At 29.6% G+C, this 20067-nt stretch overlaps 1 protein-coding gene across 1 annotated transcript in view; it reads right to left on the bottom strand.

Moving 5' to 3' along the window:
- Nucleotides 1-20067, bottom strand: part of cutlet (chromosome transmission fidelity protein 18 homolog) — a 170434-nt gene that overhangs the window by 112881 nt on the left and 37486 nt on the right. The window contains exons 11-15 of the mRNA XM_075354703.1: nucleotides 16749-16900; nucleotides 13157-13356; nucleotides 7310-7561; nucleotides 5391-5502; nucleotides 2290-2460 (exon numbers count right to left, since the gene is read on the bottom strand). Coding sequence (XP_075210818.1) covers nucleotides 2290-2460; nucleotides 5391-5502; nucleotides 7310-7561; nucleotides 13157-13356; nucleotides 16749-16900 — 887 coding nt within the window. The remainder of the gene's footprint in view (nucleotides 1-2289; nucleotides 2461-5390; nucleotides 5503-7309; nucleotides 7562-13156; nucleotides 13357-16748; nucleotides 16901-20067) is intronic.

Raw genomic sequence — 20067 nt, 5'->3', positions numbered from 1 at the left:
TTACTATTCCCCATAGAAGCAGAAAAAATTGTTACTTCTGTTACGATAAAAAGTGAAAATTAGCTGATAGAAATAGTACAAAGTACAAAAGTCTTACTTGCATCAGGTTTTTTTTAGGTGCTAAGGCAGGATAAAAAGACCAGCAAGACACTGATACATGTACAAAAAGGTTTAATTTTATTTACATAGATTTTAATAATTATTCATTCACTAAAACATTTTGGTAGTTGAAGGTAATGTTAGATGAGGACCCATAAATATTTCATCTCTTGTACAACAGAATTATTTTAATTTTTTCTTATGGTAGAATTCATCTTGCAAAAAACCTTCAGTACTGTAGTGTTATTCAGTGCTGACTCTGAAAAAAAGGTCTAAGAGGACTTAGTTGCCTAGAAAAACAATAATAGACAATTCAGTTGTTACATTGCTTCAACATTTGTGTATTATGTGCCTAGCAAAACACATTTTGAAAAAAAAAGGTTTGAATATCACAGTATTTAATTTTTTGTTAACTGAGAGGACTTAGTTGCCTAGAAAAACAATAATAGACACATTATGGTTTTTCATGTTTTTCTGGAATAAAATAAATTTTAAACAACACAACAATTCAGTTGTTACATTGCTTCAACATTTACGTACCTAGCAAATAGAAGCTTATGGGGGTAGGTAAGGGGGCCTGAATATCTTAAAAAATTTAAGGTAAGATACATTTTGAAAATAGATTGCCGTTAAGCAAATCTACATACTTTGTGATAAATTATACTTATGAATAGATTATGAGAAGAAATACTGTACTATGGTTTTTATTCATGTGTTCCATTTTATTATTTTTCCACTCATGCGTCATTTTACTATATTAACAAAACTTGTTAATGATTCTTTTACTCTTTTTATTGAGATTATATTATTAATGTGGAAAATATATTCATACCAGCTCTGTATGAATGTGTAAATATTGGCCTCCTTTTTAAAAGTAATACAAGAGATTTATGTGGTGTATACTTGTGCAGTTATCTTTAAAGAAAGCTATTTTTCAACTTTTTTGTTTGTTGGTTTAAAAGGAAACTGAATAGAGTTAAGAGTCCTCTACTTAAACAACTAATAGTGTGCAAGGGGAATAAAATACTTTTTTTTTTTTTTAGTTATCTTGTACCTTTTATCTGATATTTTGATAATCTTTCTTCAATCTTTTTCATACAAAACACATGAACTCTCCTGACATAAATTATTAATAGTCTGAATTTGATTTAATTCATTAATCATCTAAATATAATTAAGATTAGACCACAAATTGTTTTAATTAAAATCTGAAAATCTGTTCTGAACAAACTGAATACCTTATGATTTCTATACACTGAGATGTGGCAAATGCTTTTAAAAGTATGATTTTCTACTTTTGTCCTAATGTAAATTATATGTAAAATAATAGAAACAACCATTAACATGCCCCTTTCATATATTATGAGAGGTAGTGTGCTGTGCTGTGAAAAAATACTACTGATTTCAAGCTACTGCTGGATCTGGGTTTAAGTAAATGCAATTTACTGCTACAAACTTCCCAGGCCTGACGTAGATGCAGTGTAAGTGTAAATGTACTGGTAAACATGAAACCAGTTTACCCAACTACCTTCTTTGGTAGTTGGGTCAATTGAAACCTAACAACCAAAGAACACCGGTATCCACAGTCTAGCAATCTAACCTAAGAATAATTGTTTACTTTCTTTCTAATGCAACCAGCATACAAAACAAGGAATTACCCAAGCAAAGAAAAAGTGGGGCAAGAGTTGTACAACCTACAAGAGTTCATCCAACCTACTCTTTTCTAAGTCTAGGATTTCACCATTCATCAAGCGGTTATATTTTTCACATTGATGAAATTCATTTGTTTCTGGTTTTATGATTGCACTTCATTGGATTCATGGTGAATCATCAAGGAGGAAAATATTTATTGCTAATTACTCTCAGAAATTCAACAGTTTTATTCTAATGTCAAATGGCATCACATTAATCCATCTGACAGTCCCGCTGATATCCTACCTCAAGACTGTTTCTTTAAAAGGCTAAGAAAATTTAATTTATAGTGGCATGGTCCTCTTTACTTTAAGGTTGCAAACAACATTCTCTAAGTTATTCACAATATTTAAATCAAAGTACTTCTGATACAATGTTCTGTCTATTTCCACTTCACAAGGTAAATAATCAAGGTATTTCATAAAGTAACAAACGTAAAATAGTTCAAAAATTAATAAAGTGAGAGTCAATAGGCTGACATATAGTCAACTGACTTACCTCATATCCTAATGATGGAAAAGTAAGTTTAGGCCATATTCTACCAGCAAATAAGAAATGCCATTTCAAAAATGGATAAGCCAGATAAGCATAAGCTGTATAATTTTGGGTCACATGAATTGATGAAGACATTATATCATAGTGAATAAACCAATCTAATCCTTCTGATATCTAAAAAAGAAAACAAAGATTATTTAATAACAGACAAAATAATTCATGTAACAAAACAAAAAAAGCAATTAAATGAAGAATTTTATAAAGGATTGTTTATCATAATAAAAATGTAAAAGGAATAAGAAAAATTCCAGACATTCTAGAGCAGCTTTTAATATTAGGAACTGCAGAGAGCTGCACCCTTTGTTTGTAGCAATATATCTCTGGAAGCTAGGTAGTTTCCTACAAAGTGTCCAGAACATTGCACGTCCAATAATAAACAGAGATCCTCCTAAGATCCTCCTAAGATCCTTTGCAGTACTGGATCAGGAAGTCTGAGGCTAAGTTTGTAATTTGGCATCATTCCAAGCTTTTTTCACTCAAAAGTGAGATTCTGGTTGCAGACAATTTTACGAGATCTTAATTTTCAGAATTACTCATACAAAGGCATTCACAAATAAAATCCTCCACATTAGCGATACACCAAAATATTTTCATTACTCCCACAATAATTACAATATATTTCTCCTGCCTTAATCATACAAAATTCAAAATTTACTTAAACATAAAAAATATATTCTGTTTAATTTATGAGACTACTGCAGAATTTCATAACATGGCTAAACAAAGCATTACATGTGAATGATCCACCATGCTATATAAAAAATTCAGTCAATAGTTGTATAAGGCAAAAAGGTAACAACAAGTTGCTTTTTGCCACTTAGAGATCATTAGAGATTGTTAAATCCTTAAAGAGGATTAAAGAGGAATAGAAATTGAGATGTGTTGGTTGGCAAAAGATAAAGAAGTTTAAGAAATTTATAAGCATTAAGTCTCTAAACATAAAATACAAGGTTTGATCAAAATATGTGGAATTTTTTAATTGTCCATGCTGTAAAGTCAAATTGTCACAATTTTTTTTATTTTTTGTTACTACATGTGTTTTGGTATGGTCGGCAATTTTTAATTTATGGATGAAGATGAAGAGCACACCCTGGATGCACATCAACATCTGATGACAAGAAAAATTCAAGAAAATTCAAAGAAGTCATCTGGACAATCGTCAAATCACTACCGAATCAATAAGGATTACTACCTGGAAGTTCTACGCCATTTGCGTGAAGCAATCCAAAGAAAACACCCAGATTTATGGAGAAACAATCTGTGGCTTGTTCACACTTCACAGCTTGTTCATGAACTTTTTGCCAAAAACACTGACACCGTTATGATGCCTCAACCTCCATATTCACTCGACATGGCCTCCAATGACTTCTTCCTATTCCCCAAGCTGAAAAGAACCATGAATGGTGACATGGCAACTTTGAAGAGAGAAAAACAGAATCACTGCAGGAACTAAATGCCATATTGGAAATTGCATTCCAGAAGCAATGGCACAGATGTATTATATCTGAAAAGGAATAATTTGAAGGTGACACAAAATCAATATCAATGAATGAATAAAAAATTCCATGTATTTTTTTTATTTAACCTTGTATATGACTATGCATTGTAGTATTGAAAAATGTCAGACAAAACTGAAAGAAAAAAAATTCCTTTTTTTTTAGAGAAAATTAATGGCACAAACTTGTATTGATTCTGACTGAAATTTTAGTTACATATTTACTGGAAAACCTACAAACATTCTGGAAGAAACTCAATCAAAATTCTTGAAATTTTAGTCACATATAGGTTGTCATATCTTCTGTAACACAATTTCAGAAAAATTTTTTTGTTTTTTACTCACACGCAGAATGCCATTTCTAACAAAATTAAATTAGCAAGACTAAAAGTAAAAAAAAAATAATTTAAAAGAACTTTTATAAGGAAATGTTTTTTCCACTTTCAAGCAAGGACTATGCCCCTACTTTAAATTTTAGTATAAAGAAACAATAAAATTCAGAACTAATATTATTTTTATTTAAAATTGTGAATTTGATAGGTTCTACCCATTTACTTATTCAAATGAAAAACTGAATTATATTACATCCTATGAATTATAATGTCATAGGATAAAAATTAAAGCAGAAAGAGTACTTAAAAAGTTTCATATTAGAATTCTTTTAGCAATTCAAAAGGAACTCAGATTTCCTTGAGCAAAATTCAGTTTTTCATTACTTACTTTCATACTAACAGCTTTCAAAAATTTTAAAAGTTCATTTATTTCAGCTAAGTAATCACACAGAATATTCTGGAGAAAGTGAAAATCCTACAGAATTAAACTGCTTAAGTAGCCCAATTCTAAAAATAAATTCATACAAAGAGTATAAGATTGCGTTTTATGACACACGATCGTCAATATTTGGTAATCCTATCTTGTCAGCAGAAAAGGCTTTCCTGTTTGACTAAGTAATAAGTAAGAAGTATTTTATCTAACATAAAATTTCTTACTTCTTACTTATTACTTAGTCAAATTACTATGAAGATGATAATCTTAATGATATTCACCAAATTTTAGGAAATTTAAGCTTACAAATCTGACTTGCACTCAAATTGTTCTTACTAATTACAAGCAATATATCTAAAAGTCATTTCCCATTCTACAGATCAGATTAACCATCTCTGGATGATTTAATATAAACAAAGTTAGTGTTAATGGTAACATTTATTAAGTTATGTGGGCAGAACTCATGTTCACGCAAAGGATGCAATAATTAAATTAACCAACGTACTTTGAATGTTTGTCCTGACCTCAGATCAGTCAACCTGAATCTGAACAAAATTAACTGATGAACAAGGTCTATGACGGTTTTGGTGCAGTATAATTTCAAAATTAGAAGTTAAAAATTCATATAAATTAAAAATAAAAAATTCATTCCATCTCTATTTCATTTCAACAAAATAATTATTTTATTCAATATTCAAAAATCATTTCATCACAGAATTAAATTGTGTAATTTAAGAGATTTAGTAAATAATATTAGTAAATAACAATTAGCATAATTACGTACAGATTTTAAAGAAGATCCTTTTAACTTTAACATAAGATAATTTTCATAAACACCTTGAGCTAATCTGTCATAATCACCACATCCTTGGACCGTTTGCAGCACTGACTTCCATCTACAAAAATTAATTTCAGATGCAGGCATCATTTCTAGATTATTTATTTTTTTAACATTAGAATAATTTAATAAAATTTTCACAACTCTGTTATCTCCTCTAAAGAGTTAATTCAATTAACTTCTGTAAGTTGAGTAAGTTACTATTTTACTTTACATTATACAATTTTAAGTTACGGGTGCACCTTATCAAAGGCCCCCTAATTAAACAGAACCTTTAAATCAATGTCTATGATCAAAGCAGGTAAAAAATGATACAATTTACAAAATTATAATATATTAAGCTGGTCGGGCTCACTTCATTGTCTGGACCCCTGGGGCCCAGGTGAATCCTGGAGTCTACCCCAGGGTTGCAGGGCTTGCTTTGGTTGCCATTCCCATCTAGCCAGATGGCTCGGCCCCCTGGTCTCCTGTAGTGTGTTTTTTCCTGTCAGAAGGGGGAAATCCTTTTATAGACACTTTGTGATCTTGTACCCCAAAGAAGTGTGGGGTACGAGACCCCACACTACTCCTGAAGTGAAATACCTTGAGGTGTGGATAGACAAGAACACCATGTTCCAGAGACATGCAGTTGAAGTATTGATCAAAGCTGAGAAAACTGTTGCTTCGGTTGGATAGTGTCCAACATCGAGGTTCCTGCACATTGAGAGGATGTTCTTGTCTCAGGTGGTGCTCTCAGAAGTACTGCATGGAGCCGCACTCTGGTCCACCCTTCTGAAGAGGGGAAGAGAGCCTGTATTAGTTGGGTGCATAGAGACTTGTACCCCTGGACCTCCTTCTTTAGAAGAGGAAGGAAGTGGGTAAGATGGAAGCGAAAGTATTACTTAAAAGGCAGATGTACCTACGGCCATCAGATGGTCCAAGGTTTAAATCCCAGTCAGGCATGGCATTTTTCATATGCTACAGATTTCTATTTTCATATTCTCTGACATAAGCTCTTGAAAGCTACATGATAAATTACACTTACTGAACCATTACTATTAGTAAAATAGTAATTGAATTTATGTAAATTGAATTTATTGTTAAAAGAAATTTGTTTAAAATGATTTAATGTTTATTTACGTTTTAAATTATGAACATTTATTGATTCTATTTTACCAAGTTAGACTAGCAAGTTCTTTGTTTTAGCAAGTTAGGCTAGTGAAAGATTTCACCCGGATTTCAGTTCCCCCAGGGAAATGAATACTTCCTGAAACTTTGAGAAGGTAAATTAAGGGGTAAATTTAGTTATTTATGGTTTAGTTACCTGAAAATATTAAAAAAGTAGATCCAAGAACTGTACCTCCATTAGTTTTAGATATCTGACGTAAAATACAAAAATTGGGGGTAAAAAATAACGTGTTTTTGGGTTTAACATAAGAAAACTTTGTAATAGAAATGTAGAAAATTTAATTCTGAAAATAATCATGTAAAATATAATTTTTAACATGATGGATTTAATACAGCTTAACTGAACCCAGCATTTAATTCAGTTGATAATGACTAGTTTTTGCATCTAACAACAGCAATGAATTACCTTACATAGTATGTTTATAGTTTATGATGAATCCATATATTCAAAAAGATTTTAATAAAAACTGGTAAGTTTATATTAAGCCCCCCCTACTTTGATTTTCATAAACAAATCTTGTAACTAATTATTAATTACAAGATACTAGAAAACATATAGCATTAACAGTCAATATACTCATTCCAAGTCAGTAAACTGATCCCAAGAGTATCTAGGAGGAAAAAATAAACTATTCTTGCCTAAACCCAATGTTACTGTGAAGATGAGTCTAAAAAAAAATAATTTAACATACACAAACCTGTCTGAATTTTTAATCTGAAATATTTCCTGCCAAACTGTAAAAAGTCCTTTCTGAATGTCTTTTGTTCCAACTGTTGTATTATTAATCTGAGCCAACTTGATCACATTCCCTGATTTGGTTTGTAAACAATGTAAAAGAGCAAGACAAGCTCGAATATCATTGTTTGATTTTTCACTAAGTGCCATCATTGTTCCCAGGTCTGTTTTTAAATTCTGAAGTCTAGATATTTCACATAAACGTTGTGCCAACCTAGTAAAGAAAAAATAGACTTTATAAAAGAAGTGTTTCAAAAATGACAATATGAATGCTGTAACCAGTATTTGAATTATTTTCACAACATATGATTCAAATTAGAAAAAATATTCATATCACATTTACATTTAACTTCATAATTGACATTTACATGGTTTCATTTATTCTCAGACTGGTAAACAGTAACACCTATGTGTTACTATTTGCTCCCAATTTTCATAACCTTTGTTCTCTAATATTTCATACTTCACTTTCAATGGTAGTTACTTATTTCATTTCCACAATGTTCAAGGACTCTAAAAATTACACTTTAAAAAATCTTGAAATTTGGTTCCCACAAGTATTTAGAGATCTAATGATAAAAAAAAATGTTAGTAGTTTTATTTTTTAATTAGCAGTGTGATAGCTTCTTTATTAGTAGTAGCATTTACTATGAAACCAACATTATCACTTGTTTTTCTCTAAAACTGCAATAATCAGCTGAATTAAGAGATAAAACCTAACCTCCTAGTTTTATAAAAAAAAAGAAAAGGAGCTATTTTACTTGCCAATATCCAGTGTGTGATGTTTGTTCAAGAAAAGTTGATAATTTTAACAGGTTGATATTCGGTTATAGCTCACATAGCCATCCAAAAAAAAAAAAACAAAAAGACTGAATCCAGTAATAACACTAAATGATTTTCTTGGTTTGCTTCTTTTAAATTCACAAAAACCCCAATGAAATAAAGACATAACTGAGAATTTTTTGTAGTGCTTAACGTAGTAATAGCTTTTATCATGTAATCTGTGACAGTAATTTTTTAAGAATTTCTAACTGAATAAGATAGACTGTCTCATGTTTTTAAGAATTTCCATAGTTATTAGTGACAGCCAATCGGGCATTTATAATTCTATACGCTACCAATCTCAAAATGTATTTTCAAATGTTTTATGGTTGTCTAATTGGTAATTACAGACAGAAAATTTAATCGAAACCTTTCTTTCAAATATTATAAAGATTAACCCATTGACGCCAACCTCTGTATTTCATACAGACTCAACTTTCGTGTTATGCCACAACCTCCATAAGAAATGCAGACTAGTGCATGATGTACTTTGCACTGCCCACATGTCCTCAAGGTCAAAGTTAGAGAGAATACTTACTGAGTAGTATTACAGCTGACGTAATGAACTTTGGTTTCCTAAGTCAGTGACCCCATTAACATCATTTTTATTTACAGTATTACATCATTATTGCTAGCATAATCTAAGACATAAAATCCCAGGTACCATTTATCTGGTACCTGGGATTTTGTTACTTATGTAACCTATGATATGATGATAGAGTAACCTATGTTACTCTATCCTGTTAGTCTATATAAGTTAGTTCTTTCTAGTTTCAAATAATTGTAAAAAATTTATGATCAACAAATATAGATGCATGTTCATAAATTACACGGTACTTTAAAGGGCATACAGATATTCTTTTGTTCTGCTGTACAGCCATACAAAACTTGCTTCTGAATCTGGTAAGGCCTACACATTCAGTCTTCCAATCGACACCAGTGCTTCCTACAGTAAATCTTCGACTCCGATGTTGATTTAAATGACTCTGATGAAAGTTTATTTTTTGATAGTGACACTGACAGTGAAATTAGTGAAAATAGCATTGCAGTTGATGCTGCTGCTGATGAGGAAGATAGTGATGGTGACGTGAGTGTACAGGACGATTTCAATCATCCATTTATTTGGGAGGACATGGGAAACCATCTGGGGCAATGAAGTAATTCTGGACCACAAAATGCTTCTGTAAATATAAATTTAATTGTGCCTGTATTCCTTTTGTTTTTTACAAAGAATTAGTAAATACCATTGTTGTAGAAACAAACAGGTACACTGAACAATTTATGAATGCAAGAAGCAGACGTTTTACAGGATGCATGCATGTATTTTCTTGTAAAATCTGCATGAAACTAACAAAGCTTGCCTGAAATAAATTTATTTAGATGTGTGTGTGTTTATAACATAGTGAAAAGCACATACAGTATTTTCTTTTCTACATGACACTAATGATAGCACAAGGCTGGAATAATTTTTTCACACTGTAGAACTGAATAAAATAATAACAGATCGTATGTAGAATTGTTCTTGCATTATATTATTAGTATTAGGAGTAAAATTAGTCATTTATATGGCGATTTCGAATAGTTTTTATAGGATAATAGAAAAAAGCAAATAATACAAACAGAATAACAGATAATATTAACAATCTATGTACTTTTCTGTGCATAATGGTGCAAATTTCATAAAAATCCAACTTTTTTGGCTGTATTATAGATTTTAACAAAGATGTACATTTTGTACCAAATTATTTAAATCTCCTCCATTCGTGGACTGTGGTTGCAGTGAGGCACACTACTCACATAGTGTGCAGTAAGGTTTCAGTACAAAATGCAGTAACTGTCAGTCAAACTGAATACACATTTAATAGTACACCTTAGTCTATATCAAACAACAACAGGGTTGTTTTCATTTCTTATTTGAACCTACTTACCCTCTCAAGGCTATCTATTACGCCTAAATCTAACTAACATATGTGGTTACTAAAACAATAAATTACAAAGTACTGTTTAATGAACTCTTTGCACTTCATCTATAAACAAATAACAATTTTTTTTCTTAAAAATTACAGCTTTTAAAAATTAATTTCAATCAAACTTTTTTTTAAATTTATTTTGTTTTTTAAAAGTAGCAGAATTCTGTAACAAAAGGTTTCAAAAGCAGTTGTGGTAATAAGAGAATTTATTGATTTAAGGCCAGGTAAGTAAAACATATTTACAGAATATACTATGACTTCATTATCTTCCTATTCAAAAAGGATGAAGGGAATAAAGTAAGAGAAACAATTGTAAAATTGGGAATTATTCAGGCATTAAAAAATATGAAGAATGGAAAAGCTGTAGGAACAGATAAGCTGCTAATAAATGTAATTAAATGTTTTGATGAAAAATAATTTCAAGAGACAATGAAACTGTAATATAAATCACAATAATGAGATATGTGGCTGGAAGGCTTGTTTTAAAAAACATGATTCCAATCGCTAAAATGTTTGGTGTCAATACATTACAATGTTTGGTGTCAATACATTTAGATTAGTTTAATTTTGCATTCATTCAGCAAAGCTTTTTCTGTGAATTCTAAACAAAAGATTGGGTAGAACAATAAAGAAAATAGTAATAGAAGAACAAGAAGGAGAGGGAGATAACATTTGCATAATTATTATAATATATTAAGTATGCTACTGTTAAATATTAATTAAAATAAGGATTACTTGTGAATATATAGATTCACAATGTAAATGCAGAATTGCAAATTTTACATGTATAGACTTGACCATAAAAAAAAGAGAAACTATAGAAATAATACGAGCCAAGACCAGATTAAAAGGATGGAAAATTAATAAAACAATTGTATATGAATCAAACAATGAGTATAAAAATAAAGGATGTTCAAATTGAGTATGTTGAAGAAGGAAGAGTAGTCAAGTCAAGGGTGCTATCACCAACCTTGTTTAATAAAAAAATGTGACGGGGGAAGGAGAATAATTGTATACGGTTAGCAGATGTCAAGGTATATTAGGAGAGGAACCAGAGGATATTGAATCTGATTTCAAAATTAAGATACTATGAAAGAAAATGGAATGAAAAAGAATGTTAGGAAAACTAAAGAAATGAGAACAGGACAATAAGCCTATGAATATCTGTACAAAATCTTATACCACATTGAAAGAAGATTGAAAAAATGAAAATAAAGATAGATACAGAAGTACTTTTAAGTGTTACATTTCAAGTGTGCTTTAGAATAGATGTAAAACATAAATTAAAAAAAAAAATGCTGGAGACAGTTGAAGTGTGGAATTTTTTTTGGCAAAAAACTTTTTTACAATTCTTGCCCAGAAAACAAACATGTAAAATATACAATCTAATAAAACAAAAAAATTTTAATTACAAATTTAAAAACAAAATTAAAACTTCTATCACAGTCAACAGACTACAGAATTAATTATAACTAATCACAGATAAAAGACAGATAAGCAATAGTTAAAAAAGAAAAACTATATATATATAAAAATCTCGTGTCACGATGTATGTTCGGGATAAACTCTGAAACTACTGAACGAATTTTGATCAAATTACATAACTATCTGTAATTTGGTCCAACTTAAAAGATAGGATAGACTTTTGATAGTTTTATCTCAATTATTGACCTCAATATTTGTTATTGCAAATTAAATGTTTATTATACGACAATAGTGTGTATTTATTGGTTAGTTCTATGAATTCCTAATAGATGGCGGTGTAAGTTAATTCATCAATACAACTCTCTAACATCATTTGACATCTATGTTCCGTAGACATCCGGTAGATGGCGTTGTTTCGATTTCTAGATAATACATTCTATTCCACATCATATTTGTTTATATTCACGACAAAACCGTACATTTTAATTTTTCGTGTACTTATTTTATAATTATACTGTGTATTGTGTTATAACATAACTTTTTTTGTCTATTAATCTTCATACCACCTCAAAAATGTGTAAGTATTTCTTGCTTGCTTTTTATTTTTTTTTTGTATTTTATTTTGATTTTTTAATCTGTTAATTGTTAATTAATTCATTCATTAATTTTGATCTAATTTATTTATTTAAATAATAAATATTATCAATTTTTTTTTTCAATTTCAGTATAATGGCGCGGAAATCTAACCTTAACAATGCGTGTAGCAAAGATGCATGACGCATGTGTGTTAAGAGAGCACATGAATTGGAAGAACAAATTGCAGCAAGAAAAGCAGCTCAACGAATCAGAACAGCAGAAATTCGTAGACAAGAATCTCGAGAACAGCGTGATGAACGTCTGCAACAAAATATCTATAAACCGTGTTCGGGTTTTACTGGGTTTTAATTTTTTAAGAAGTGCGACAATGACTCTACCAACACAGCCCCTGCCATTATTACTGTATATGTGACACAAATGGCTGCACCAACCTCTGGGTTACTTAACTAAAAAACATAAAATAAAAAAACAATTGACTGCGACAGGAAAGGCAAGCAAACATATTTAGCGAGCGAAGCCGTGATGACGATGCTAGTATGTATATATATATATATATATATATAGATAGAGTTTTTTGACTAAGTTCACACCTGGTTGTAATCTGTTTAAGCCATTTATCACAATGAAAATATAAATATATAGTTTATATATGTTAGAAAAAGACATAGTTCACACATGGTAGCAGACATTTACATCAATTCTCAATTTACATCAAAATAAAAATAAAATAAATTTAAAAAACTCCAAGAGGAGTGTAAAAGGCTCCTTCTCGGATAACTCGGATAAAAAATTTAACAACACTATTAAAAAGTATGTAAAATACTAAGACTTCACATAAATAAAAACACCCAGTCCAAAACTTCTTTATCATTGCCCAAGATTTGACGAAAATTTCTAGGCAATTATATTTACAAAAACATTTATCAGCTAGTTGAGGGAATAGATAGTAAATAGATCTACCTGAAATAAGAATATCATCAACTAATAATACTAACCTGTAAGAACAAGTAGGAGGAAAATGTAAAACATATGCAACTTGACGTAAAGGCCTCAGTGCAGGCACATATACATCATTACATATACATATAATTGGACGTTTTAATACACCACTCAAATCACTCTTTTTTTTTTTCATTCCTTTACCTTTAACAGCTTCTTTAGCAATAGAAAATTTCACTAAAACTTCTATTGACGCCTAAAAACAAAAAGAAACAAATGAAAAGCTTTTGATAATTACTTTCTTGTTTCATTAATACAATATCTAATAATAAGAAAAAGAAAATCTTACTAACAAACTGTAATGGTAAAATTAAATTTAAATTTAATTCACATAACTGTATGTTTGCAAGCCACAATATTTTTACAGAAAATTAAGTCTTATTTTAAAGAAAAAAAAAATCAAAATATATTACCATCATTGACAGTTTGTTTTCAATTTTTTTCTATCATCACTCAATCGCACAAAAATGCAACAAAACTGGTTAGAAAACACAATTTAAAAAGAAATTATATATATCTGCATTACAGAGAGACTAAGTTCACACCTGGTTGTAATCTGTTTAAGCCATTTATTTTTTATATCTGTTGCTTATTTTTATCACAATATACCTTTTCTTAAATGTCAAGACATGTTTTTTACTTCAAATCACTTACTGAACCCCCATTTTCTTTTTTTCTACAAATAAAAATGCAGTTCATATAAAAGTTGCCATTGTTACTTTTACCTTACCAGCTTCGCTTTTATTTTCTCATCTAAAAAATGACTTTTTTCAGACAGGAGTTTTTAAAATAATATATTATTTAATTCTACTTTAATAGAATTCTACGTTAGATTAATGCTAACTGACTAATTATAATTACTAGTGAAAGATGAATTTTGTAAAAAATAATAGGCTGAGATCAAACCCAAAGACTTCTGGATGAAAGGAATAGAAGCTGTATAACAATATAACTACAAAATATAAGTTAAAAAAATAAAACATATCAAAAAATAACTCTAAAAATTTGTTAACTGTTGTGGTTGACTACAAATTAAGGTTTATAGGTTGTTGGTATTGTTCCCAAGTTAAGGTTTATACATAGGTTGTTCGTACTTTAATAAAAGCTGACTGTCAAACTGAAGAAAAATGTAAAAAATATTCTCTTTCATATACACATATTACCAACCAAAGGTTGGATGCTTTTATATGAATTTGAATACTAGACAGTGGATACCAGTGTAATTTGGTGTTTGGAGTTCAATTAACCAAATATCTCAGAATTGGTTGGTTTGAGTCTGTACAAAACTACAATTCATTTACATGTTATACATACATATCATCCTCATCTCACTGGGCCAGGGGAGGTTGCTTATAGTTCACTAGTTGAACAGATTGCAATGTACACAACATATATATATATATATATACAAACTAGCATACCCGGCAATGCTTCGCTATTGCTAGATTTGATTATATATATATATATATATATATAAAATTAAAAATTTGATAAGACATTAACAAAATAAACATTACAGAACTTCACAAAATTTAACCTTTCCCTTTTCCCTTTCCCCATTTTCCTCTCCACCATTCACCCTTTTCATATTTCATCCCTTTTATCCTTTCCTTTTCCTTTCCCATTTATCTTTACCTTAATTCCCTTTTCCCCTTCCTCTTTCCTCCCTTTCCCCTTTTCTTTTGTCTACTTTCCCCTTTTCATTTCCTTTTCCCCGTAAAAAAATGTTACCTGGATCTTTCAGTTTGTTCTTTAACCAAATGTTATCTAATAAAGATTTTATTTTCTTACTTTATAAAAAGATGTAATTTCTTACTTTAATGAAAAGTTATAAGAATTTTCATAAATTGTACCTTTACTCTGTTCTGTGCTTATATAAAATGTTAAAAAAAGGATACACTGAATGAAAATATTTTGGGCTATTTACAAAAAAATACTTTTTAAGAAAACCTTTTACTCTCCATCTCTGCGGTGAAGGCTGAAATTAGCTATTTTATTCTAGTAATGCCTTAATTCGTAAAACGGAATGTGTATATGAATAAATTTATTATGTGTGTGTATATATATATATATATATATATATATAAATAAAAATGTAAATATTCGTTTGTTCAAAATCTTAAATCTCTAAAAGTTCTTCACCGATTGCTTTGAAATTTTGACATAATGTTGCACTCGAATACGGACGTGTTTTTTTATATACTTACTATCTATATACCTAAGATGTCACATCTGTGATAGGTAAAAACATGCTTTTTTTTAAAAACAGCTCTATCTGTTGGATGTAAAAGCAACACACACTATACTAAATATTTTACCCATTTCAATGTTTCTGATATGTGCGTCCACTATAGACTAAAAAACTACTGAACTGATTTATGCACAGGGAAAAAGGGTGAAAGGGAAAAATTGAAAAAGGGAAGAAGTGGAAAATTGGAAAAAGAATAATGGTAAATCGGGGAAAAGGAAATGAAAAGGGGAAAGTAGAAAAAAGAAAAGGGGAAAGGGAGGAAAGAGGAAGAGGAAAAGGGAATTAAGGTAAAGATAAATGGGAACAAACTGAAAGATCCAGGTAATATTTCTTTACGACTGCAGACATGCTTCTTACACATATCTTAATGAAAAGAATGAGATGAAAAAATATCAGAATCAAACATGAAACCAACCAGTATGTCAAACACAACATTCTGGCTTTCTATAAATTTGAAAGATACTTTATTACTTTAAAAAGTTCAATTTGGCACTGATTTGCTTTCAAACATTTCACAAATTCAATTGTAATTTTTTTTTTTATCAAGAGTGATAAAAGGTCATCCTGACACAAACATCATCACATTATGGTCATGGTCTAAAATCTCCCTAATTTTTTATTTATTTACTGTTTCTGTCATCATATAAATAATAGAGAGCATAAACTTTGAATAATTACAATTATTTAAAATATTTTCATCAATTTTAATGTGGATGCATGACCAGACCATAATCATCAATACTTCTCACAACCAGACAGAAATTTTTAATTTTGTTCAAATATTTATGCAGATGATCTACACAATTTTTCTCAACAACACTCAGTAATTAAAAGATTGCAACTGTCTTGTGCAGTTTCACTTAATACTTAATAATGTATTTCTTGATTTTTAACAAATCATTTTCCTAATCTGTTAGTACCAGTCTCTGAGGAATCTTAACATAAAGCAAATGATGTTAGCTCACAGATAAAGTTTTTGTAACTTTACTTTTAAAATTAAAGTTTTTATGCTAATGAAGGTATTCTTTAACTAACAGTTATAACTGAAATTTCCTTTGGTATCCATAATTGCAGACAAAATAAAAAAAACGATCTATGGAAAGATTTTCTACAATAAAGTATTAATCTGCTTAAAACATAAAGGTTCCATTAAAAAAAAAAAAACGACCTTAAAGACCTTGCGCAATTCAAGACTAGTAATGATGTTTTCTTTGCAATTAAAGCCAAAAAAGTTTTTTTCTTTTTAAGAAAAAAACATTGCTTTTTAAGTTTATTTATTAAAAAAATCAACCAGTATCTTTTTTTACATGTAAATCATATAAACCACAATAACTAACCTGAGGTGCTCCATCAATTTCATCAAGGACAAGACAATTAGGACGGGGATTTTTACCCATAACAGACTTCATTTGTGTAGCAGCCTGCAACTGAGTTCTGAATAATTCTGGGCTACGATCATCACTAGCATTTACTTCAACTACATTATATCCTGTAAAACAAAAATCACTAATTTTAAAATAATGAATATTGATAATAGTGCAGAAAATTGCATAAATTAAAACTATGTATTTTTTTGAATATACAAAGTTGTCTATACCCTTTGCCCAGGGATCTTTCAATATAATAAACAAATACCAAAAGAATGCATATAAAAAAATAAAAATATATATATCTGAATTAATATGAAGCATTCTACCATTGGCTTCCCAAGCAGCCAATGTTCTTCAATGTTATGAAAAATTGTAGTAAAATGTTCCAAAAGCCTTGAATATGAAGACTTGTGTAGAATGTTTCTACAGTATCTTAAGAATACCTGATTTGTTACACTTTTCAATCATTAAGAATGAATCAATACCATTCTAAAGAATAACCAAAAGATATTTCCAAACAGATCAATACCACTGTCTGCAACATTCCTGCACAGAATCTGCCTCGAATCATGAGGTAATGTCATAGAAGAAAAAATTTTTTCAGGATAAATAGTATTTTAGACATTTTTGTGTATTCCAATAGAGCCCAGCTTGCACAATACTTTCCAGTAATGTTCATTACTTGAAATGTCATTTAAGGAGAATACTTAGACTTAATAATTTTGATTGGTTTCCTAGTAATGCAATAAAGAATTTATTTTGTACACAATACATGACATCCTACTATCAGAAGTAATAAAATTATACCGAATTCTCATGATAAAACAATTTCATAGAGTTGGAGTTTTCAGCAAGATCACATATCTATCAAATATTCGATGAATGTTATGAGTACTACAGCATTACTAATTTATTGCTACCACTTAACACTGCAGTTTAAACATTAGGCACTTCAACCTTCTTTACTTTGTATCATTAAAAAGGTTATGAACAACCTTGTATATTTTAATTGTAAAAAAAATTTATTAAGCATATAGAAGATAGATATTTTGACAATAAAAACACACTGTTTATAATAATAACTTAATACTTAAGTATCTTAAGTATCTATCTAAGGATTTTTTCTTGATTATTCACAGCTTTCTTTAAATGACTAACTGATTATTATTTTTATTGTGTTCAGTAACTATGGAAATAACATATATACAGAGATTTAATAAAAGAGCAGTTTAAAAGTTACAGTAAAATAATTGGACAGGACTGTATAGTTTGACAAATTCTACAATACAGTTTCATAGTGCCTCAACTGATTCATGAAAGAAAAACATAGGAGAGGCTGGTCAAGCTTGCCTTGATGCACCAAACTAGAAAATAAATATATAACTACCATTAAAAATTAAATACCTGTTAGATAAATAGAATGACCTAGCAGCAAGGAACTGATGTCCAGGATTTGCAATAAAAAGGAGGATAAAACAACCTCAAACATCCAAACATTATGTTTTGTTCTGATGCATAATAATAATAATAATGATGAGAATGCAGGAAATGGAGATTATTTACAAATAAAACTACACATAAGATAATATTTTTTAGTTACGTTTTTTAACATAATTACATCTAAGTAAATAGATTGATTATTCCAAGTAATCAATCTTGTAGTAAAAAATAATGTGGTATGAAAACAAGGTCAAATCAAGGTTCATGTAATGTAAAAGTATGAAATAATAAAAAAAACAACTCTTTACGTTAACTTTTCCTTAACACTAATCGCATACTAACATCAAATTTTATTACAAACAATAATTATACAACCAACAAACTGTATTTTAGGAACAATTCATTCCATACTTTAAGTAAGAAAACAAACTTTAAATGAGAGACTGACAACTGATCTTTAGAAAACAATGTTTATATATAAATGAAATATATTAACCGTTTTCAATTTCAACGGTGCTTGTCAAAATCTTTTTCAGTTTTATCATTTTCATCTTAATGCTAGCTGATCATAATATTGAACGATGTTATTAACAAAATCATTGAACCACTGGCACTAATGTAAACTTTCTTATTAAACTTTTTAAATCAAACCACGACACATATCTTACCGTTTAAGGCTATGAATTTATGAAGATTGGATGTGCATAATATTACTGAGGAGTACTATATTCTCATCTATTTATTTAGTTTTAATTTCTTTATTGCAGTGTAAACATCCACAATTCTCATTTTGATTTGTTTAGAGGTCTTCATAGTGATTTCTATAGAATTTATGAACACTTTATAATATAAATTTATAAACACAAACAAAATAATATAATTTATAAACACTAAAAATTATAAATTGGCTAAATGTTTGAATTCATTATCCTACCATTTTCTCTATAATAGGTAGTGTGAGTGTGAGTGTGCTTGTTTGTTTATTTGTTTGTTGTGAAATGTCCAATTTTTAGAAATAAACACATGCTACGCATGGGTGGTGGATCATAATTTCAGTCTACTCATTTCTCATTTATTAGAAACAGAAAACAAAAAGATAGATACTTTTCTGTAGAGTCATACTTTTAATCAAAAATTACATTACCAACAAAACACATTCTCAAGCAGCATATAAGGTCAGATTGAATGACCTTGCAGGCCACTACAAACTCTGTCATTTTGTTCATACTGATCGATCCTGTAGTTGAGTAAAACATCATTCAATTAATCACATACAGAGTTATGCCAGTGAGGAAATACACTATCTTCTTAACAAAAAAAAAGTTCTGCTCCATCCTGCAGTTGAGCAAAGAGCCATATACCAATCACTATAAATAACCAGCTCCTGTTATGCTTGCTTCACAAAAAACGAACAGCCTCTAAACTTGCTGTTGGGATATTGCAAATAACATATTTAATTTTGAGAAGACCCTTCATTTCTGATGACTCTTCACTAAAAACTATACAATTAAGAAAGTCATCATCTTCACAAATTTTATTGTCACTTGGAGGATCACAACAAAACTTTCTACACAACTCATGTTGAATAATAACTAATCACATTTAGTGAACTGCAAAACACAGAAACCATCTTTGCTAGTGGCACTGTTAGCAGTAAGATAGAGAATCAATCTACAGCCATTCATGCAACTAAAACTGTCCCTTTTGCTCAAATCAACTCAATACATATTGTCAAAGAGATATAATAAATTAAAACTCTGATATTCATTTTACATCCATTATTTTTATGACTGTATATGAATTTAATAACTACATATCATGCCTTAAATGCAAATGGAATTTGACA

The sequence above is a fragment of the Lycorma delicatula genome, chromosome 1 (genome assembly GCF_047948215.1).
Source record: "Lycorma delicatula isolate Av1 chromosome 1, ASM4794821v1, whole genome shotgun sequence".
NCBI classification, from domain to species: domain Eukaryota; kingdom Metazoa; phylum Arthropoda; class Insecta; order Hemiptera; family Fulgoridae; genus Lycorma; species Lycorma delicatula.
This window is presented reverse-complemented; position numbering and strand designations above follow the sequence as displayed.